At 49.0% G+C, this 23,620-nt stretch overlaps 1 protein-coding gene across 4 annotated transcripts in view; it reads right to left on the bottom strand.

Annotated features, from left to right (window-relative positions):
• Positions 1-242: 242 nt before the first annotated feature.
• Positions 243-23,620, bottom strand: part of SPACA6 (sperm acrosome associated 6) — a 67,783-nt gene continuing 44,405 nt past the window's right edge. For 2 of the 4 annotated variants that reach the window (XM_075606378.1, XM_075606379.1), the window contains exons 3-8: positions 16,983-17,018; positions 16,531-16,608; positions 4,639-4,742; positions 3,045-3,201; positions 2,059-2,272; positions 527-698 (exon numbers count right to left, since the gene is read on the bottom strand). In XM_075606378.1, coding sequence (XP_075462493.1) covers positions 665-698; positions 2,059-2,272; positions 3,045-3,201; positions 4,639-4,742; positions 16,531-16,608; positions 16,983-17,018 — 623 coding nt within the window. In that variant the 3' untranslated portion in view covers positions 527-664. Of the gene's footprint in view, positions 699-1,937; positions 2,273-3,044; positions 3,202-4,638; positions 4,743-16,530; positions 16,609-16,982; positions 17,019-23,620 lie in introns of all 4 variants that reach the window. The other 2 variants (XR_012802353.1, XM_075606380.1) reach the window with 2 other exon arrangements.

The raw sequence follows: 23,620 nt of genomic DNA, 5'->3' as shown, positions 1-23,620 counted from the left end.
GGAACCCGTTACAGACGCTATATAAATAAAGCCATACATACATAGCTCAGGTTTTCAGGCTATCCCTGCTTGGTGCACTTTGGTACTAGGAGGAATTGTAGCTTTAAAGGTTTTTTTGCCCTGGATGCAGCATCGCTATCTGCAAGTTCCCAGTGGCCTTGTGCTGCCACCTGCTGCTCACTGCCGGTATTGCATTTGGAAGAGAATATAACGAAGAGACCCCAGCCTGTCATTCTTCAGCCATTTAATATACAGAACAAATAGAGAAACCAGGAGTGTCCATTTCAGAGCTTTTGTAAGTCAAGGTGGCCTGGGGCTTTGCAACGATGAGTAAATCTGGCCCTCAATGGGTTAAACTATTGGTGCTTCCAGAGATGGTAAGAGGCACTCAGGAGTTAGGTTACTGCAAGGGCGCATAACTCAGAAAGAACATATCTCCATTGGTAACCCCACCTATGAGAGCCTCATTGCCCTAAATATGGGACATTAGGGGAGGTGAAGCTGAACTCTTATAGGGGAATATTAGGGAGTATTGGGAGCACCGACCCCTCGTCCCTTATCGCAGAGCTTGTGAAGAGTCCGTGTGTGTGTGAAGAGTCCGTGTGTGTGTGAAGAGTCCGTGTGTGTGTGACGAGCGGGATTCTTTTGCTCTTCTGTCCATTTTCTATTCCACGTCAGTTGCGTAGAGATAGCCAGCTCTGGAAGAGAGAGTGATCAGGAAACGTATGAGCAGCTTCTCCCCAGGACGCACAGCACATTAGCACCAGCGGGCCCAATCATAGACATGTCTTCTTTCCCACCACCCTGCCTGCCGGTCGCACTGCACGTCCTACGTCTTGTTTTGCCCAGTTCATTGTTTGTGTAATGTCTCGTACAACTCGTGGCAAATATCACTTGTTTCATGCAGAACATCATCCACCCCAAGCTGCTCTAACCAGCTGATGGGTCTAACCCTTAAAGGAGCAGCTCCCTCTGGCTCCCCCTTTTTTACATGAACAGGAAGCGGGAGGTCTCCGGCGCTGAACTGCATTCATATCAGCTCCCGATAGCTGCTGGTTCCCAAGACTTACTGTAGAAGGTGCCGTCGGTACTCTGTGGAGGTTTATATCCCACTGGCCAATGGGAAGGCGCGACGGCATTGGCCCATGGGAGATTGGAACCTCCATCTTGTTTCCCCAGTACCGGCGGCACCTCCTCCACTATGTATCTCGGGAAGCAGGGGGTCCCGTGAAGCTGCAATTAACGAGGTTCAGCTACAGAGACCTCCGCTTGCTTCCTAACCATGTAAAAAAAGTGGGAGGGGAGAGGAGACGCAAAACAGGCCCTTTAAGAAACATTAAGCCAGCTGAGCGAGACCACGTGAGACCACAGAAAAGTGCTGTAACAAAACAGCGTGGCCTTGTGGTACTGCCATTGCCTTCTGTGTGGTTCAGAGCCCATTTCATACTCCCAGCAGGGTTAGGGCCTTAGGGGTCTGAATAAGGGTAGAAACCCGCATCAGGTGTGTTACATTTAGAAATAACATTTCCTTTCATCGGTTTCGTTAACAAAACTCGGGTGCTGTTTTTGGACCAGTTTTGCAGGCGGGAGACATTATTAAATATACTTGCAATTTCAATTACCAGAACTGCGCAACTTGTCAGGGCTTTATAAGTATGTAGGTCTACTATGTTTGACATTATTATGGAGGGAATATACTTTAATTAGCTTTTATATGCAGGATCTGATCTTCCCTTGATGAACTCATGAACACCCACAGATGTAGCGGGACTTGCTGTCCCCAGGGCACGGGACAGTGTCTGGCGCTATCACGCTGCGGGGACCCTCCACGCCGCGTTAATCCTTCCGAGCCGCGTCTGTCACGATCGGCCGCGGCAACGCAAACAGTAAGGTTTGCTACATCTGCATTGTGTATAAGATGACTGATGGGACATTACTTATGGATCATGCCTAGGTTTGGTTGTCCTTCTGTCCGGGTGTTATACAGTGTGTTGGTCTCTCTGCTTTCTTACGGCCTTCCGGTGTCACACAGCTGAGTGAGGTGCTCCAGCCTCTTACCCGATGAGCAAGGTGAGCAGCATGAAGAGCAACGCGACTCCCAAGGTGAGGAAGATGCGGGTTGTCAGGCCAAGGGATTTCTTTAAACTAATCAGGTCACTTAGGCTGTGCACTTTGAAACCTGGCGGCTGTTCCTCATGGGTAACATTGGTGTTCAGGACAACGTAGAAGACGTCTTCCAAATATGTATCTGCACCGTACTCATTCCGGGACACTGAAGCAGACAGAAAGGGTCAGGAAGAGAGGAACATGGGGTTCTGTGTATGAGACTTAGGATATTAGAGTCTAGAAGAGATTGGGGAGGATGATGCTATGGGAGATGCTTCTAGATAAATGTCTCACCCCACAGCTCTTATCAGATGCTCTACTTGGGGTCATTCATCAAACACTGGCGCAATAACACGACACAAGATTTAGCAAAGAAAAAACAATGCCATTGTTTTGAGTGCTGATGTTTGCACCATTTTTACAGCTAGGTGACTTTGATAAGGTGGCCTCATTGGGTCTGTCCCTCTCAGAGCTGGATGACATAGTGGTATGGAGAGAGAATGTATGGCCACCATGGTGAATCCTTCCATACAGGGCTACTGGAACTATATTATGTGCTATTTGGGACCACACTCGGATGAAAGGTTATCATGGGAAGTGGGAGATATCTTTGGAGTCTGGCTAAAAGTTCATTTACTATCTCAGGATTAGCTCACACATCATATACCTGTGGACATAGTAGGTATTTTGGCCCATTTTTACTAAGTGGTGCTATTAAGGCACATTCCAGTGACAGTACACACTTTATATGAATGGGCGGTAACGTGTCTTCCAGAGCAGTAAAGTATATTTTTGATAAAATACTACATTAACTTATTGCCTATTGAGTCATTCTCTCTGACTAAAGGGTGAGAACAAGACAGGCAGGTCCTGTGGCTGATGTTACCCATCCCCATGCCAATCCACGTCTTAGTGATCCTGTCTCCCTACAGTCTTACCGTTCAAATAAAAGTACTTCCGGATTAGGACATCCTCGTCATCGGATATTTGGCAGGTGTAGGTGCCTCGATGGTAGGACCGTATAGGCTTAATTAAAAGGGAGGTGTCCTCTCCGATATGGATAATTTTAAAGTTGCTTAAGTCTGTAGACCTAATCTGGAAGGGAGAAAATCCAAACATCAGCAGCGATCTTCATCTGAACATTATAGCGTCAGACATCACAGACCTGCATATCCCTACGCGTGGAGGAACCCCTCTTATAATGGAGAAAGAGTGGTCAAGTGGTAACATCAGGCCCCCTTCGGCTTTGATGAACATGGTTCGAATCACATTGTTCGCTCCTATTGACCTTGGGCAACTCAGTCTTCAAAAATGAGGTTATATGAATTGCTAGGAAAATAGCCTTCCCTTGAAAATGCTATGCCCTTAGCTGTGAACACTGCAGCTTTATATAAGGGAAAAAACGTTATTATAACAATGTCTTCTCTCGGTTCCAAGGGAGAATTATAACACTACAGAAAAACAACCTGACATTCTCTGTTCATGCAAAAGCAGGGAGATATTTAGAATAATCTGAACATATGACAACATTTCGGTCCAATCCCGAACCTTCCTCAAACAAATGTAACAGCCATTGGCAAATGATGTTCTTTCTATGGCACCAGAAATCTTACTTTGTTCTCGCGTAATTAGTTTGGTGTTTGTGTGCCGCTTTCATGGACCTACTTGTGTCTGCGGAATCATAACAGGGACATCTCATCATAGCTCCGACATTCCCAATCCAGTGTTGTAATTATGAGATCTCACCTATTCTACAGGTACAATCCTAATTGGAAATGTTTTGGGATACGTAGTGTAACGCACAGAACTCACAATGCCTGGCTGCTATAGTGTCCTGTAATGGCCCAAAATAATGACCATTATCATTTTCTCACCTCTGACCCCGATCGTGACAATATCACAGAATAGTTTGGTTGATTGATTACCTCTCAAATTCTTTATATTTTTACCAAAAATTGCCATTTCATCCCCTAATCCTACACTTAGTTTACACACAAAATGGATATTTGTCATTCCATTGATTTTATTTGGGGTTTTGTAAAAACAAATCAGAGCTAATTTTAGAAGCATTAATAATGACTAATTGTTCAGCAAAACACAAATATCTAGTACAAATACGGTAGTAGAGTTAGAGAACGCAGAACTGCAATTAAAACCAGAAATGCATGTGATTAATGGAGAAGTTCAGACGTAAGACTGCGCCAGGGGCGGACAACTCCTCCAGTCCGCAAGGGCCATCAAAAGGTTAGGTTTTATGGCTATCTCTGCTTCAGCACAGTGGCTCAGCCATTGACTGGCCAACTCCAGTTCTCAAGATCCCCTCGAGGTTAAGGTTCTAAGAATATCCCTGCTCCAGCACAGGTTGTGCAGTCTTCGACAGAGCCACTGATTGAGCCACCTGTGCTGAAGCAGGGCTATCCTTAAAACCTTGACCTGTTGGTGGGATCTTGAGAACTGGAGATGGCCCACCCCTGGACTACGCTGACCCAGTGCCCCTTATTTGCTTCAACTTGTAACTAGGATGCAACATACGTTCCTGCCAAACTGCCACGTCACGCTTTTATCTTCGGGGAGATTATAATTCACAGTACATTCGAGGTCCACCTTGTCGAGCTCTGATATATCGATGTCATGAACTGAAAGATGTAAGGAACATGGTTTATGAGACACACACAGTGGTACACAGTCTGACCGCTCCAGCGCCGGGCGGCTCAAAGGGATATGTGTGCTGATACAGAGCCTGTAGGTTGGACGCACTTTAATTGAGACAACCGCCCCCTATTTCATATTTTGGGAAGCCGTCTCCCCAGGAGTAGAGTTGAATTCCATTTAATAGAGTAGAGCAGAAGGCTTCCCCAGCTGAGAGTAGATAGCATTGCAGTACATGGAGTAGGGATATCCCCAGTAATGATGTGCAACTATAGCAGACCTAAAATACGGAAGCAATCAGTTAGTGAGCTGTGATAATGTTCTATGTATCTGGGGAACTTTCATGGTGATTGCAAACTCTGAAAGGTGATCTTAGGGTAAATACTGGATACATGGCGACACTCGGAAAATGCGCATGATATCAACAATACCGGACTGGATCATACACCACAGGCCGGGTATCCACTTTGCGGTGGAATTTCTTGCATTTTTTTCCTTCTAACCTATGCTGTGAATTTGGGAAGCGATGATATTAATAAGTACGAGGCAAACATATGTAGGGCTATTTATGTGTACTAAGTGTTCTGGCTGAAAAAACAATGGCATTTTGTTCTTTGACAAATATGTTGCGTTCTTATGGCCGCCTAGAAGTATTTTTTATTTATTTATTAAAGTTAGACTTGACAGGGGTTTGATTTGCTCTGGCTGCTCCCTTTTATGTGATGTCACTGTGTGATGTCACTGTGTGTTGAGCAAGCGCTTGTACAGTCAGAGTCTCCTCTTCCCACCTCCCCTTATCTCTTTTGGTTCTCTGATAAGGACATGGAGGGATAAGGGGAAAGAAAACACTTGGTTGACAAACACTCCCCCACTCAGAGACCCCTAAGAAATTAAACCGTCAGACTATATGGAATTCCAGCTTAAAATAAGTATGGACCACTGCGGCGTCATTTTGAACGCGTGTCTCTTAGCATCAACATATCAAGGTTATTTCCACCTCTTTTTGCCCATCGGCTTGTAATTTGGGGGGTGGCTATAGGGAAAGTTGCACAACGCACACGGTATAATGAGATTCTGTGTGTAGGTCTATCACTTTTTTTCCCCAATATCATGTAGAGCCGGGGTGGCCAACTCCAATCCTCCCGGTCCACCAACAGCCGCTCCAACTCAACTAACAATCTGCAAGTAGAAAGAGGTCTATGGGCAGCAGATCTTCAGCCCACAACAGTCACACATGAACCTTTCCCCCACCTTATTCTGGCGAGTGCCTGGTACTAGGCTGGGCATTGTAGGATAAAGGGGTTCAGTGTGTGGAGGTGAAGACTATAAATGAGTACACGGGAGGGGTCTCTTCCCATGGGGGGCCGTTCCTCACCCACCAGTAACATTTACAATAGGTTGTTGTAGGAGGTTCCGGGGCTCTGTTAATACAATGGTTGGGTTTTGTTATTTGGTGAGGAGATAATATAATCCATACATATAACTGAACGCAGCAGATAACTGCTTTAACCACAGATAAAGGCCAAAAGAAGAACAAACCAGAGTGGGATGTTGGTAAAATGTTGCAGGAGTTTGGAAGCCTGGTAGGATAACCCGATGGTGGACGGTAATGGTCAGGGCAGCTTGGGGAAGGGGGCGTCAGGATTTTTGCTGTAGGGGAGCTAGCATCAGGGATTCAGGGCTCATTATATGGGGTCAAAAAAGCAACAGGATTGCTGGGACAGCGGACCCAGTGAAAAATGCATCAACAATTCACTGGGTAAGTGAAAAAATAAAAATCTCCTCCCACGCGTTTCACGCATGAGAAAGCGCTCATAGCGTGAAACGCGCAGGAGGAGATTTTTGCTTTGTATTTATTATGTTTTATGTTTTTTTTAATATGTAGTTAATACATTTTTTTTATTTTTTCACTTGCCCGGGGCCGCTGTCCCTCCAATCCTCCGTTGCTTTATTGTATCCTGGTCTTTGATTGGAGTGACGCGGGCTCATGTCTCCTCTGAAACGCACACCCCCACCGGTTGTCCTACATGAGCATAGCAGCTCAATCCTCACAAAAACTCTGACAGTCTTGATCTCCAAATATCAAACGTTGGCTTACCATTGCAAACCATTATACCTGCATTCCTATTGCTGCTGACAGAACCCAGTATATATACCTATATACTCACTGCAGAACTTCATGGCTGTGTCCATAGGAGGGGCGTGCAGGCAGTGCACTGCTTGTGGAGTGCAAAAGCAAAAAGATGCGACGGTGGCTGGATCAATTGTGATAAAAAATAACTTCTTCATTCAAGATATTATAAAGCAGAGTTCGCATGGCCCTGTGAGATGTACTCTTATTTGACTAGCCCTACAAGCAAGCCATTATTGGCTTAACTAGCTGCTATTCATGTGGATGTGGTGTTATTCTGGGATATATTACATGATACATTATGGCATATGCACTTTTCTGAGCACGGATACAGAGCTTGTCTCTAATGTTGTCTCATGGTCACTACAGAACTTCTCCTGTTCTGACATTTTCGTGCAGTTCCTTGAGCTGAGATTGGCTATTTTTGTTTATCTCATGATATGGAGCCAGTGATGAGGAAGACCCTGTGTCCCAAAAGGTGTCGGAGGATGAGAGGGAGCGGTCTGACCGGGAGGGAGCGGTCTGACCGGGAGGGAGCGATCTGACCGGGAGGGAGCGATCTGACCGGGAGGGAGCGATCTGACCGGGAGGGGACGTTCTGACCGGGAGGGAGCGAACTGACCGGGAGGGAGCGATCTGACCGGGAGCGAGCGGTCTCACAGGGAGGGAGCGATCTGACCGGGAGGGAGCGATCTGACCGGGAGGGAGCGATCTGACCGGGAGAGAGCGATCTGACCGGGAGGGAGCGGTCTGACCGGGAGGGAGCGATCTGACCGGGAGGGAGCGATCTGACCGGATCGAGCGGTCTCACAGGGAAGGAGCGATCTGACCAGGAGAAAGCGATCTGACTAGGCCGGTGTGGTGATTAGAGGCTAAGTGATACATACTTGCACAGTCCGGTATCGTGCTGACTAGGCCGGTGTGGTGATTAGAGGCTAAGTGATACGTACTTGCACAGTCCGGTATCGTGCTGACTAGGCCGGTGTGGTAATTAGAGGCTAAGCGATACGTACTTGCACAGTCCGGTATCGTGCTAACTAGGCCGGTGTGGTAATTAGAGGCTAAGCGATACGTACTTGCACAGTCCGGTATCGTGCTGACTAGGCCGGTGTGGTGATTAGAGGCTAAGTGATACATACTTGCACAGTCCGGTATCGTGCTGACTAGGCCGGTATGGTAATTAGAGGCTAAGTGATACGTACTTGCACAGTCCGGTATCGGGCTGACTAGGCCGGTGTGGTAATTAGAGGCTAAGTGATACATACTTGCACAGTCCGGTATCGTGCTGACTAGGCCGGTGTGGTAATTAGAGGCTAAGTGATACGTACTTGCACAGTCCGGTATCGGGCTGACTAGGCCGGTGTGGTAATTAGAGGCTAAGTGATACATACTTGCACAGTCCGGTATCGGGCTGACTAGGCCGGTGTGGTAATTAGAGGCTAAGTGATACATACTTGCACAGTCCGGTATCTGGCTGACTAGGCCGGTGTGGTAATTAGTGGCTAAGTGATACGTACTTGCACAGTCCGGTATCGTGCTGACTAGGCCGGTGTGGTGATTAGAGGCTAAGTGATACGTACTTGCACAGTCCGGTATCTGGCTGACTAGGCCGGTGTGGTAATTAGTGGCTAAGTGATACGTACTTGCACAGTCCGGTATCGTGCTGACTAGGCCGGTGTGGTGATTAGAGGCTAAGTGATACGTACTTGCACAGTCCGGTATCGTGCTGACTAGGCCGGTGTGGTAATTAGAGGCTAAGTGATACGTACTTGCACAGTCCGGTATCGAGCTGACTAGGCCGGTGTGGTAATTAGAGGCTAAGTGATACGTACTTGCACAGTCCGGTATCTGGCTGACTAGGCCGGTGTGGTAATTAGTGGCTAAGTGATACGTACTTGCACAGTCCGGTATCGTGCTGACTAGGCCGGTGTGGTGATTAGAGGCTAAGTGATACGTACTTGCACAGTCCGGTATCGTGCTGACTAGGCCGGTGTGGTAATTAGAGGCTAAGTGATACGTACTTGCACAGTCCGGTATCGTGCTGACTAGGCCGGTGTGGTAATTAGAGGCTAAGTGATACGTACTTGCACAGTCCGGTATCGGGCTGACTAGGCCGGTGTGGTAATTAGAGGCTAAGCGATACGTACTTGCACAGTCCGGTATCGGGCTGACTAGGCCGGTGTGGTGATTAGAGGCTAAGTGATACGTACTTGCACAGTCCGGTATCGGGCTGACTAGGCCGGTGTGGTGATTAGAGGCTAAGTGATACGTACTTGCACAGTCCGGTATCGTGCTGACTAGGCCGGTGTGGTAATTAGAGGCTAAGTGATACGTACTTGCACAGTCCGGTATCGGGCTGACTAGGCCGGTGTGGTAATTAGAGGCTAAGTGATATGTACTTGCACAGTCCGGTATCGGGCTGACTAGGCCGGTGTGGTAATTAGAGGCTAAGCGATACGTACTTGCACAGTCCGGTATCGGGCTGACTAGGCCGGTGTGGTAATTAGAGGCTAAGTGATACATACTTGCACAGTCCGGTATCGGGCTAACTAGGCCGGTGTGGTGATTAGAGGCTAAGTGATACGTACTTGCACAGTCCGGTATCGTGCTGACTAGGTCGGTGTGGTAATTAGAGGCTAAGTGATACGTACTTGCACAGTCCGGTATCGGGCTGACTAGGCCGGTGTGGTAATTAGAGGCTAAGTGATACGTACTTGCACAGTCCGGTATCGTGCTGACTAGGCCGGTGTGGTAATTAGAGGCTAAGTGATACGTACTTGCACAGTCCGGTATCGGGCTGACTAGGCCGGTGTGGTGATTAGAGGCTAAGTGATACGTACTTGCACAGTCCGGTATCCGGCTGACTAGGCCGGTGTGGTGATTAGAGGCTAAGTGATACATACTTGCACAGTCCGGTATCGTGCTGACTTGGCCGGTGTGGTAATTAGAGGCTAAGTGACACGTACTTGCACAGTCCGGTATCGTGCTGACTAGGCCGGTGTGGTGATTAGAGGCTAAGTGATACGTACTTGCACAGTCCGGTATCGTGCTGACTAGGCCGGTGTGGTAATTAGAGGCTAAGTGATACGTACTTGCACAGTCCGGTATCCGGCTGACTAGGCCGGTGTGGTAATTAGAGGCTAAGTGATACGTACTTGCACAGTCCGGTATCGGGCTGACTAGGCCGGTGTGGTGATTAGAGGCTAAGTGATACATACTTGCACAGTCCGGTATCGTGCTGACTAGGCCGGTGTGGTGATTAGAGGCTAAGTGATACGTACTTGCACAGTCCGGTATCTGGCTGACTAGGCCGGTGTGGTAATTAGTGGCTAAGTGATACGTACTTGCACAGTCCGGTATCGTGCTGACTAGGCCGGTGTGGTGATTAGAGGCTAAGTGATACGTACTTGCACAGTCCGGTATCGTGCTGACTAGGCCGGTGTGGTAATTAGAGGCTAAGTGATACGTACTTGCACAGTCCGGTATCGAGCTGACTAGGCCGGTGTGGTAATTAGAGGCTAAGTGATACGTACTTGCACAGTCCGGTATCTGGCTGACTAGGCCGGTGTGGTAATTAGTGGCTAAGTGATACGTACTTGCACAGTCCGGTATCGTGCTGACTAGGCCGGTGTGGTGATTAGAGGCTAAGTGATACGTACTTGCACAGTCCGGTATCGTGCTGACTAGGCCGGTGTGGTAATTAGAGGCTAAGTGATACGTACTTGCACAGTCCGGTATCGTGCTGACTAGGCCGGTGTGGTAATTAGAGGCTAAGTGATACGTACTTGCACAGTCCGGTATCGGGCTGACTAGGCCGGTGTGGTAATTAGAGGCTAAGCGATACGTACTTGCACAGTCCGGTATCGGGCTGACTAGGCCGGTGTGGTGATTAGAGGCTAAGTGATACGTACTTGCACAGTCCGGTATCGGGCTGACTAGGCCGGTGTGGTGATTAGAGGCTAAGTGATACGTACTTGCACAGTCCGGTATCGTGCTGACTAGGCCGGTGTGGTAATTAGAGGCTAAGTGATACGTACTTGCACAGTCCGGTATCGGGCTGACTAGGCCGGTGTGGTAATTAGAGGCTAAGTGATATGTACTTGCACAGTCCGGTATCGGGCTGACTAGGCCGGTGTGGTAATTAGAGGCTAAGCGATACGTACTTGCACAGTCCGGTATCGGGCTGACTAGGCCGGTGTGGTAATTAGAGGCTAAGTGATACATACTTGCACAGTCCGGTATCGGGCTAACTAGGCCGGTGTGGTGATTAGAGGCTAAGTGATACGTACTTGCACAGTCCGGTATCGTGCTGACTAGGTCGGTGTGGTAATTAGAGGCTAAGTGATACGTACTTGCACAGTCCGGTATCGGGCTGACTAGGCCGGTGTGGTAATTAGAGGCTAAGTGATACGTACTTGCACAGTCCGGTATCGTGCTGACTAGGCCGGTGTGGTAATTAGAGGCTAAGTGATACGTACTTGCACAGTCCGGTATCGGGCTGACTAGGCCGGTGTGGTGATTAGAGGCTAAGTGATACGTACTTGCACAGTCCGGTATCCGGCTGACTAGGCCGGTGTGGTGATTAGAGGCTAAGTGATACATACTTGCACAGTCCGGTATCGTGCTGACTTGGCCGGTGTGGTAATTAGAGGCTAAGTGATACGTACTTGCACAGTCCGGTATCGTGCTGACTAGGCCGGTGTGGTGATTAGAGGCTAAGTGATACGTACTTGCACAGTCCGGTATCGTGCTGACTAGGCCGGTGTGGTAATTAGAGGCTAAGTGATACGTACTTGCACAGTCCGGTATCCGGCTGACTAGGCCGGTGTGGTAATTAGAGGCTAAGTGATACGTACTTGCACAGTCCGGTATCGGGCTGACTAGGCCGGTGTGGTGATTAGAGGCTAAGTGATACATACTTGCACAGTCCGGTATCGTGCTGACTAGGCCGGTGTGGTGATTAGAGGCTAAGTGATACGTACTTGCACAGTCCGGTATCCGGCTGACTAGGCCGGTGTGGTGATTAGAGGCTAAGTGATACGTACTTGCACAGTCCGGTATCCGGCTGACTAGGCCGGTGTGGTGATTAGAGGCTAAGTGATACGTACTTGCACAGTCCGGTATCCGGCTGACTAGGCCGGTGTGGTAATTAGAGGCTAAGTGATACATACTTGCACAGTCCGGTATCGTGCTGACTAGGCCGGTGTGGTGATTAGAGGCTAAGTGATACGTACTTGCACAGTCCGGTATCGGGCTGACTAGGCCGATGTGGTAATTAGAGGCTAAGTGATACGTACTTGCACAGTCCGGTATCTGGCTGACTAGGCCGGTGTGGTAATTAGAGGCTAAGTGATACGTACTTGCACAGTCCGGTATCTGGCTGACTAGGCCGGTGTGGTAATTAGAGGCTAAGTGATACGTACTTGCACAGTCCGGTATCTGGCTGACTAGGCCGGTGTGGTAATTAGAGGCTAAGTGATACATACTTGCACAGTCCGGTATCCGGCTGACTAGGCCGGTGTGGTGATTAGAGGCTAAGTGATACGTACTTGCACAGTCCGGTATCCGGCTGACTAGGCCGGTGTGGTGATTAGAGGCTAAGTGATACGTACTTGCACAGTCCGGTATCGTGCTGACTAGGCCGGTGTGGTGATTAGAGGCTAAGTGATACATACTTGCACAGTCCGGTATCGGGCTGACTAGGCCGGTGTGGTGATTAGAGGCTAAGTGATACGTACTTGCACAGTCCGGTATCGTGCTAACTAGGCCGGTGTGGTAATTAGAGGCTAAGTGATACGTACTTGCACAGTCCGGTATCGTGCTGACTAGGCCGGTGTGGTAATTAGAGGCTAAGTGATACGTACTTGCACAGTCCGGTATCGGGCTGACTAGGCCGGTGTGGTAATTAGAGGCTAAGTGATACATACTTGCAAAGTCCGGTATCGGGCTGACTAGGCCGGTGTGGTGATTAGAGGCTAAGTGATACGTACTTGCACAGTCCGGTATCGGGCTGACTAGGCCGGTGTGGTAATTAGAGGCTAAGTGATACGTACTTGCACAGTCCGGTATCGAGCTGACTAGGCCGGTGTGGTAATTAGAGGCTAAGTGATACGTACTTGCACAGTCCGGTATCTGGCTGACTAGGCCGGTGTGGTAATTAGTGGCTAAGTGATACGTACTTGCACAGTCCGGTATCGTGCTGACTAGGCCGGTGTGGTGATTAGAGGCTAAGTGATACGTACTTGCACAGTCCGGTATCGTGCTGACTAGGCCGGTGTGGTAATTAGAGGCTAAGTGATACGTACTTGCACAGTCCGGTATCGGCCTGACTAGGCCGGTGTGGTGATTAGAGGCTAAGTGATACGTACTTGCACAGTCCGGTATCGGGCTGACTAGGCCGGTGTGGTGATTAGAGGCTAAGTGATACGTACTTGCACAGTCCGGTATCGTGCTGACTAGGCCGGTGTGGTAATTAGAGGCTAAGTGATACGTACTTGCACAGTCCGGTATCGGGCTGACTAGGCCGGTGTGGTAATTAGAGGCTAAGGGATACGTACTTGCACAGTCCGGTATCGGGCTGACTAGGCCGGTGTGGTAATTAGAGGCTAAGCGATACGTACTTGCACAGTCCGGTATCGGGCTGACTAGGCCGGTGTGGTAATTAGAGGCTAAGCGATACGTACTTGCACAGTCCGGTATCGTGCTGACTAGGCCGGTGTGGTAATTAGAGGCTAAGTGATACGTACTTGCACAGTCCGGTATCGTGCTGACTAGGCCGGTGTGGTAATTAGAGGCTAAGTGATACGTACTTGCACAGTCCGGTATCGGGCTGACTAGGCCGGTGTGGTAATTAGAGGCTAAGTGATACATACTTGCACAGTCCGGTATCGGGCTAACTAGGCCGGTGTGGTGATTAGAGGCTAAGTGATACGTACTTGCACAGTCCGGTATCGGGCTGACTAGGCCAGTGTGGTAATTAGAGGCTAAGTGATACGTACTTGCACAGTCCGGTATCGGGCTGACTAGGCCGGTGTGGTGATTAGAGGCTAAGTGATACGTACTTGCACAGTCCGGTATCGTGCTAACTAGGCCGGTGTGGTGATTAGAGGCTAAGTGATACATACTTGCACAGTCCGGTATCGTGCTGACTAGGCCGGTGTGGTAATTAGAGGCTAAGTGATACGTACTTGCACAGTCCGGTATCGTGCTAACTAGGCCGGTGTGGTGATTAGAGGCTAAGTGATACATACTTGCACAGTCCGGTATCGTGCTGACTAGGCCGGTGTGGTAATTAGAGGCTAAGTGATACGTACTTGCACAGTCCGGTATCGGGCTGACTAGGCCGGTGTGGTGATTAGAGGCTAAGTGATACGTACTTGCACAGTCCGGTATCGTGCTGACTAGGCCGGTGTGGTAATTAGAGGCTAAGGGATACGTACTTGCACAGTCCGGTATCGGGCTGACTAGGCCGGTGTGGTAATTAGAGGCTAAGCGATACGTACTTGCACAGTCCGGTATCGGGCTGACTAGGCCGGTGTGGTAATTAGAGGCTAAGCGATACGTACTTGCACAGTCCGGTATCGTGCTGACTAGGCCGGTGTGGTAATTAGAGGCTAAGTGATACGTACTTGCACAGTCCGGTATCGTGCTGACTAGGCCGGTGTGGTAATTAGAGGCTAAGTGATACGTACTTGCACAGTCCGGTATCGGGCTGACTAGGCCGGTGTGGTAATTAGAGGCTAAGTGATACATACTTGCACAGTCCGGTATCGGGCTAACTAGGCCGGTGTGGTGATTAGAGGCTAAGTGATACGTACTTGCACAGTCCGGTATCGGGCTGACTAGGCCAGTGTGGTAATTAGAGGCTAAGTGATACGTACTTGCACAGTCCGGTATCGGGCTGACTAGGCCGGTGTGGTGATTAGAGGCTAAGTGATACGTACTTGCACAGTCCGGTATCGTGCTAACTAGGCCGGTGTGGTGATTAGAGGCTAAGTGATACATACTTGCACAGTCCGGTATCGTGCTGACTAGGCCGGTGTGGTAATTAGAGGCTAAGTGATACGTACTTGCACAGTCCGGTATCGTGCTAACTAGGCCGGTGTGGTGATTAGAGGCTAAGTGATACATACTTGCACAGTCCGGTATCGTGCTGACTAGGCCGGTGTGGTAATTAGAGGCTAAGTGATACGTACTTGCACAGTCCGGTATCGTGCTGACTAGGCCGGTGTGGTAATTAGAGGCTAAGTGATACATACTTGCACAGTCCGGTATCGTGCTGACTAGGCCGGTGTGGTAATTAGAGGCTAAGTGATACGTACTTGCACAGTCCGGTATCGTGCTGACTAGGCCGGTGTGGTAATTAGAGGCTAAGTGATATGTACTTGCACAGTCCGGTATCGGGCTGACTAGGCCGGTGTGGTAATTAGAGGCTAAGTGATACGTACTTGCACAGTCCGGTATCGTGCTGACTAGGCCGGTGTGGTGATTAGAGGCTAAGTGATACATACTTGCACAGTCCGGTATCGTGCTGACTAGGCCGGTGTGGTGATTAGAGGCTAAGCGATACGTACTTGCACAGTCTGGTATCGTGCTGACTAGGCCGGTGTGGTAATTAGAGGCTAAGTGATACGTACTTGCACAGTCCGGTATCGTGCTGACTAGGCCGGTGTGGTGATTAGAGGCTAAGTGATACGTACTTGCACAGTCCGGTATCGGGCTGACTAGGCCGATGTGGTAATTAGAGGCTAAGTGATACGTACTTGCACAGTCCGGTATCTGGCTGACTAGGCCGGTGTGGTAATTAGAGGCTAAGTGATACGTACTTGCACAGTCCGGTATCTGGCTGACTAGGCCGGTGTGGTAATTAGAGGCTAAGTGATACGTACTTGCACAGTCCGGTATCTGGCTGACTAGGCCGGTGTGGTAATTAGAGGCTAAGTGATACATACTTGCACAGTCCGGTATCCGGCTGACTAGGCCGGTGTGGTGATTAGAGGCTAAGTGATACGTACTTGCACAGTCCGGTATCCGGCTGACTAGGCCGGTGTGGTGATTAGAGGCTAAGTGATACGTACTTGCACAGTCCGGTATCGTGCTGACTAGGCCGGTGTGGTGATTAGAGGCTAAGTGATACGTACTTGCACAGTCCGGTATCGGGCTAACTAGGCCGGTGTGGTGATTAGAGGCTAAGTGATACATACTTGCACAGTCCGGTATCGTGCTAACTAGGCCGGTGTGGTGATTAGAGGCTAAGTGATACGTACTTGCACAGTCCGGTATCGGGCTAACTAGGCCGGTGTGGTGATTAGAGGCTAAGTGATACGTACTTGCACAGTCCGGTATCGTGCTAACTAGGCCGGTGTGGTGATTAGAGGCTAAGTGATACGTACTTGCACAGTCCGTTATCGTGCTAACTAGGCCGGTGTGGTGATTAGAGGCTAAGTGATACGTACTTGCACAGTCCGGTATCGGGCTGACTAGGCCGGTGTGGTAATTAGAGGCTAAGTGATACATACTTGCACAGTCCGGTATCGTGCTGACTAGGCCGGTGTGGTGATTAGAGGCTAAGTGATACATACTTGCACAGTCCGGTATCGTGCTAACTAGGCCGGTGTGGTGATTAGAGGCTAAGTGATACGTACTTGCACAGTCCACGGGCAAATCGCAGTCTTCTTCTACGCACGTTTTGCAATAAAACCTCCGGGCATTTTTCTGAAACCCTGCAGTGGATACACGGTACTGATCAGCTTCATCGCCTCCACAAGTAAAGTATTGAAATAGTAATCCAGAGCCACCAGCCCTCGTAAATCCTGAGAGGTTTGATCGCTTAGATTGTAAGCTCTTGGGACGGGGATAACTTTTCCTAGTGTTACTTTTATGTCCCAAGTGCTTATTCCTACTATGTCCCGGGTATTACTGCGGTGAATCGCTATGTACGTGGGTGGCGCTCTATAAATAAAGATATCCATACATAGCTGGGAACTTATCAACTATGTGTTGGCCCAATAAAATGTATGGCTCGAACCACTCGGCCGCCATTTTGTACTGTGCTACCCAGCTGGAATCCTGCCATGGAGCCCTGGGTTATACTCACCGCAGGGGGGCTTACACTTCCAGTTATCGTTACTTTCTAAAAGAGAGAGGATTTCGTTAGCGGCAGTGTGAGAAAAAGGAGGTGCGAGGTGAGGGGCGGCCTACCCCCGTCCTCAAGGGCCTGAAACAGGTCAGCTAGTCAGGATATCCCTGCTTCAGCACAGGTGGCTCAATCAGTCTTCGACTGAGCCACTGATTTGAGCCACCTGTGCTGACGCAGGTAGTGTATGTGTATTTGGGGTGGAGGTAGTGTATGTATATTTGGGGGGTAGTGTATGTGTATTTGGGGGAGTAGTGTAGGTGTATTTGGGGGGTAGTGTAAGTGTATTTGGGGGGGTAGTGAGTGTATGTGTATTTGGGGGGGTAGTGTATGTGTATTTGGGGGGGTGGTGAGTGTATGTGTATTTGTGTGGGGTAGTGTATGTGTATTTCGGGGGGTAGTGAGTGTATGTGTATTTGGGGGGGTAGTGTATGTGTATTTCGGGGGGTAGTGAGTGTATGTGTATTTGGGGGGTAGTGTATGTGTATTTCGGGGGGTAGTGTATGTGAATTTGGGGGGGTGGTGAGTGTATGTGTATTTGGGGGGGTAGTGTATGTGTATTTCAGGGGGTAGTGAGTGTATGTGTATTTCGGGGGGTAGTGAGTGTATGTGTATTTGGGGGGGTAGTGTATGTGTATTTCGGGGGGTTGTGTATGTGAATTTGGGGGGGTGGTGAGTGTATGTGTATTTGGGGGGGTAGTGTATGTGTATTTCAGGGGGTAGTGAGTGTATGTGTATTTCGGGGGGGGTGGTGTATGTGTATTTGGGGGGGTAGTGAGTGTATGTGTATTTGGGGGGTAGTGTATGTGTATTTGGGGGGTAGTGTATGTGTATTTGGGGGAGTAGTGTATGTGTATTTGGGGGGGTAGTGAGTGTATGTGTATTTGGGGGGGTAGTGTATGTGTATTTCGGGGGTAGTGTATGTGTATTTGGGGGGGTAGTGAGTGTATGTGTATTTGGGGGGGTAGTGAGTGTATGTGTATTTGGGGGGTAGTGTATGTGTATTTCGGGGGTAATGTATGTGTATTTGGGGGGGTAATGAGTGTATGTGTATTTAGGGGGGAGTAGTGTATGTGTATTTTGGGTGATAGTGAGTGTATGTGTATTTGGGGGGGTAGTGAGTGTATGTGTATTTGGGGGGGTAGTGTATGTGTATTTCGGGGGGGAGTGTATGTGTATTTGGGGGGGTAGTGAGTGTATGTGTATTTGGCGGGGTAGTGTATGTGTATTTGGGGGGGTAGTGAGTGTATGTGTATTTGGGGGGGTAGTGAGTGTATGTGTATTTGGGGGGTAGTGTATGTGTATTTGGGGGGGTAGTGTATGTGAATTTGGGGGGGTGGTGAGTGTATGTGTATTTGGGGGGGTAGTGTATGTGTATTTCAGGGGGTAGTGAGTGTATGTGTATTTCGGGGGGTAGTGTATGTGTATTTGGGGGGTAGTGAGTGTATGTGTATTTGGGGGAGTAGTGTATGTGTATTTGGGGGGTAGTGAGTGTATGTGTATTTGGGGCGGTAGTGTATGTGTATTTGGGGGGGGGGTAGTGAGTGTATGTGTATTTGGGGGGTAGTGTATGTGTATTTGGGGGGGTAGTGTATGTGTATTTGGGGGTAGTGAGTATATGTGTATATCGGGGGTAGTGAGTGTATGTGTATATCGGGGGGTAGTGTATGTGTATTTGGGGGGGTAGTGAGTGTATGTGTATTTGGGGGGTAGTGTATGTGTATTTTGGGGGGTAGTGAGTGTGTGTATTTGGGGGGTAGTGTATGTGTATTTGGAGGGGTAGTGAGTGTATGTGTATATCGGGGGGTAGTGTATATGTATTTCGAGGGGTAGGGAGTGTATGTGTATTTGGGGGGGTAGTGTATGTGTATTTCGAGGGGTAGTGAGTGTATGTATGTATTGTGTATTTCTAAATAACTGTTTTGCACAGAAAAACAATGAAAAAAACTAAATAAGGGGACTTTTTATTGTGAGATATATTTTATTCCCCCACATATTTTTCTTACCCTAATTCTGATTGGAGTAAGTTTGTTGTATGTTAATGCTTATACAGAGTATACCTATTAGTGTGTGTACAGTATATGTGTGTGTGGGGGTGTAATATTCATGCATGTGCTGTATGTTAATGCTTATACAGTATATACCTATTAGTGTGTGTACAGTATATGTATGTGTGTGTGTGGGGGTGTAATATTCATGCTTGTGCTCTATGTTAATGCTTATACGGTATATACCTATTAGTGTATCACACAGTATATGTGTGTGTGTGTTTGGGTGTGTGTAATGTTCATGCGTGTGCTCTATGTTAATTGTCATGGAACAAGAACTATATTTCTGATTCACCCCCCTCTCTCCTTTGCAGTTTCTGCCTGTCAGATCTTATTCTCAGCTGCATGGAGTTTGCACACACATACTGTGCCTGTGTAACTTGCAACAATGTTGTATTTCTTGCCTCTGGGCATGAAAGCAGTGAGCTGCTACTGCAGCCCCTGTAATACTCACCAGAATGGGCTAGTCTGCCCCCCCACGTCCTTTTCCACCCTGGAGACAGTGAGTACAAGACCCTTCTCTGTTCATCCCCCATGGTGAGGCCATCTCTTTTTACCAGTTTCTAACTAATAATCACCACTACATACCATCCACAAGTATCTGTATCCTGCTGCCTTTTCCCAATAAAGTGGAGGAAATATTACAGGGCTTGGAGTGATTTAAAAGGGAACTGAGTTAATGCTATCGGGAGACATTCACACATCAAACGTGACCCTGGCTTCAGAAAAGTAGAAAGAGGACCGTGTGCCTTGGGGACACACACAGAGGAGCTGCTACCCACAGCCTTTATGCTAAAGAAACAAGCAAGCAGCTTACACAGCAAATAAACAGCAGTCTCTCACCACAGTACAAGCATACTGCTCCACGTTGCTACACAGAGCCACCAGCCTCTACACAGCAAACAACTACAGCTTTATGCAAAGACAAGTGAGCAGCCTTACTTTGCTAATAAGAATACAGAATAGTCTCTGCACAAGCAGCAGCTTTACTCTGCCAGACAGGGCAGCAAGCTTTATACAGCAAACTGCACACAGCCTGCAACCTTACAGATAAGCAAGCAGATTTACACTGGACACAGCCAGCACCTACCCTGCACCTAAGGCAGCAGCTTTGCAGACTGACAGTGCACTTTACACACAGAGCCTTGATCGCCTTCTCTGTCTTTTTGAATCCACCCTCTGCACAGCCCCATAGTGAGGAGCCACCATCTCACCTACCCCTGCGCACGTCCCCACGGCTAGTGCCATCAAGGGCCACGCTACCGGACACCCGCCAGGACACGGGTCAGAGCCACCGGACACCTGTGAGTACAGCTACCCCAACGCTGAACACTGCAGGACACCGTTCGGCATCATCTGAGACAGTCGCCCATCGCTGACACAGGTAAAAGACCGCACGCCACACGCACTGGCTAAAGGCCTACACACACCTACAGCATGGCAGAACTCAGAGCCTCACCAGACATCACGCAGGAGAGTGACCACTCAGACACAGAGACCGCTGCGCAACTGCAACAGGCGCAGACAGATGCAAGGCCTAAACGGACAGTCACACTGACACAAAAGGCCCGCGAAAAATATGAGACTGACATTGAAGCGCACCGCGCTAAATTAGAGTTGGCCTGGGAAACAACCACACTTGGGATATGCAATGTCGCCGGCGCTGGTAACTATATACAACAGCTCGAGCAGGCAATAACTCAATTGAAGATAGATCACTCGCGCTATCAAGCACTGTCACACGCATATTTCACCTATCTAACAAGAACTAACACGGAAGATAGCATACGAGAGCGCGACCTACAAAAGGCGATTGACCTAGAACGTGATGGCATCGTGCAAACCGCCATCACGGAAGCTGAGAATAAGAGAAAAGACCTTTTGCTGGAAACAGCATCACAGCGCTCCAGCGCGTCCAGGCACTCATCAAGGTCAGCAAGTTCAGCGCAATCTAACGCGTCCAGCGCAAGCGCAAACGCTACCAAGGCGCGAGCTACCGCAGAGGCCGCACGTGCCAGGGCCGAATATAGCCGCAGAGAGGCAGCCATAAGAGCAGGAAGAGCGTGCATAGAAGAGGAGGAACAGACAGCCGCCGCTAATGCCGCAGCCGCTACCGCCGCAGCCGCCGCCACTGCCGCTACCACCCCGCGTAGGAAAGCTGAATTTGATGCGGAACTAGAGGCACTTAATCAAGAGAAGGAAGCCGCCGCCGCCATAGCCCAAGCTGAAGTCCTAGAAGCAGCCGCGCAACAGGACGGCGGGGAGCGACCGTACAGACGGGTAGCCTCAGAGGATCCAGCCCAACGCACTGAAGACTATGTAAGGAGCCTCTTCAGTGTAAACACCAATCGAGCCGCGGCTGTGAGCAATTTGAAACGCAATGAGAGGCACTATATCAAGGGGGTCCCAGCATTACTTTTTCACTCTCTGACGAAGCGCCAACGAGGCGTGAAACGCGTAAGAGCTCCCTCCATTTCCCTGACTGCACCATGATGTCCGAATAAAGAATATCTTTTAACCACAAGCTGCTTTCCTGATCATTTATGGCTGTGCTCTGACACACTGCCTCCAGCAGAATACCCACCTATCTACCACTTTTCCGGATGCACGCCACCAACAAGAAGAAACCAGGCTTTTTTCATGTGAGTTTATCCTTTATTCTATTTTGGAGGTATACACTAGGGTGGTTTCAAGCATGTGTGACATTGTCCTCATTAGGAGTGATGTGATGGAGCTTAACACTCTTCATTCACAACACCTCTAGGACTTCAATATATATGTCCTCTACACAGCGCTCACCTACATACCCAATACTCACCTGTATATCAATAGCCTGCATCAAGACATCTTCTATCAAGAATATCTGAATTGACATTGTTATTTTCATTATCCATAGTCATTTAGAGCACTATTGATGAACTCTGTTCTTCTACTGCTGTAAACACCAGCGCACCATGTCAACACGGATGGAGTGACTCCACAGACAACGAAGACTTGCTAGGCCCATGAGGAGAAGACGCTGCTCCCTCAATGGTACATGCTGCCTGGGATAGCCACGGCCGCAACGGTGATCCACACACCAGCGCGCACACGAATGCACTACAACAGGCTCACCATCCAGGTACACACACACGGGAGAACACAGCCCCTCACACCGACCAGCAGTCATCACGCGTCCACGCCAAGGAAGAGGCGACCGCACGAACCCACCCAGCAACTACCTCAGAACGGGACAAACACGCCGAGGCCTCAGGCCTGACAGACATAGTCAAGTACATGATCCGGCGTGACCTGGTGCAAGCAGGACTCACCAGCTTTGACGACCGCCCTGAGAACTACCGGACGTGGAAGTTCACGTTCAAAGACGCAATCAACAGCTTGGACTTCTCAGCAAGGGAAGAGCTCAACCTGCTATTCAAGTTCCTGGGGAGCGAATCCAGAGAGCACGCGAATAGACTGCGGGTGGCCAACGCGCACCAACCCCAAGTAGGTCTTGACCTAGTGTGGGAAAGGCTAGAAGAGTCCTACGGCAGCCCCGAAGCAGTCGAGGATTCGCTCTTCAAAAGAGTCGACAGCTTCCCCAAGATCACAACCAAAGACTACTCGAAGTTACGAGAGCTAGGGGACCTGCTGCAGGAACTGGAGTTCGCAAGGAAAGAGCATTCCTTAATAGGTCTCAACATCCTAGACTCAGCTCGTGGAGTGAGACCCATCCTGGAGAAGCTACCCTTCAACCTTCAAGAAAAATGGATTTCACAAGGCTCCAAATACAAAAGGGAGAAACAAGTCGTCTACCCCCCATTCTCAGTTTTCTTGAGCTTCATTCGCGAAGCAGCCAGGACAAGGAACGACCCCAGCTTCTTCTTAGGTGCGCAAACCACACACAGTGCAAGCAGCCTGAGGACAGAGACCCAAACCACTCCCGATCAGTCGGTCGCCGGAGACAAGAAACCAAGGGACCTTAACAAAGAATGCCCTATACACAGAAGGCCGCATCCGCTTAACGAGTGTATCGGATTCAGAATGAAACCCATAGAGGAGCGTAAGAACTTACTCAGGGAATGGGGAGCTTGTTTCAAATGTTGTGCTTCCATAACTCATTTATTCAAAGACTGTAAAGAAGAAATCAAATGTACGGTGTGCGAAAGTGACAAGCACGTGACATCGTTACACCCAGAGGCATTGACACCCCACCAACTCAACAACCCATCGTCCAGGCGGAGCATGGCGGGGATGAAGGAGAAGGAGAGCCAACATCTGTCACATCTCAGCGCACTGAGGTTTGCGGAAAAGAAGGTGACAAAATATCCTGCTCAAAAATATGCCTTGTCTCAGTACACCCCCAGGGACAACCTGAGAAGGCTATTCGGATGTACGCAATCCTCGACGCTGGTCAGGTCAGAGTTCTTCGAAATGTTTAACATAGAAGCAACCGAACGCTGGTCAGGTCAGAGTTCTTCGACATGTTTAACATAGAAGACGATGCTTCCCCTTACACCCTCAGAACGTGCGCAGGGCGAATGGAGACCACATGGAGAAGAGTGAATGGCT

Source organism: Ascaphus truei, chromosome 6 (genome assembly GCF_040206685.1).
Source record: "Ascaphus truei isolate aAscTru1 chromosome 6, aAscTru1.hap1, whole genome shotgun sequence".
Taxonomy (NCBI): domain Eukaryota; kingdom Metazoa; phylum Chordata; class Amphibia; order Anura; family Ascaphidae; genus Ascaphus; species Ascaphus truei.
The sequence above is the reverse complement of the archived record's forward strand: the minus strand, read 5'-3'. Positions and strand labels throughout refer to the sequence as shown.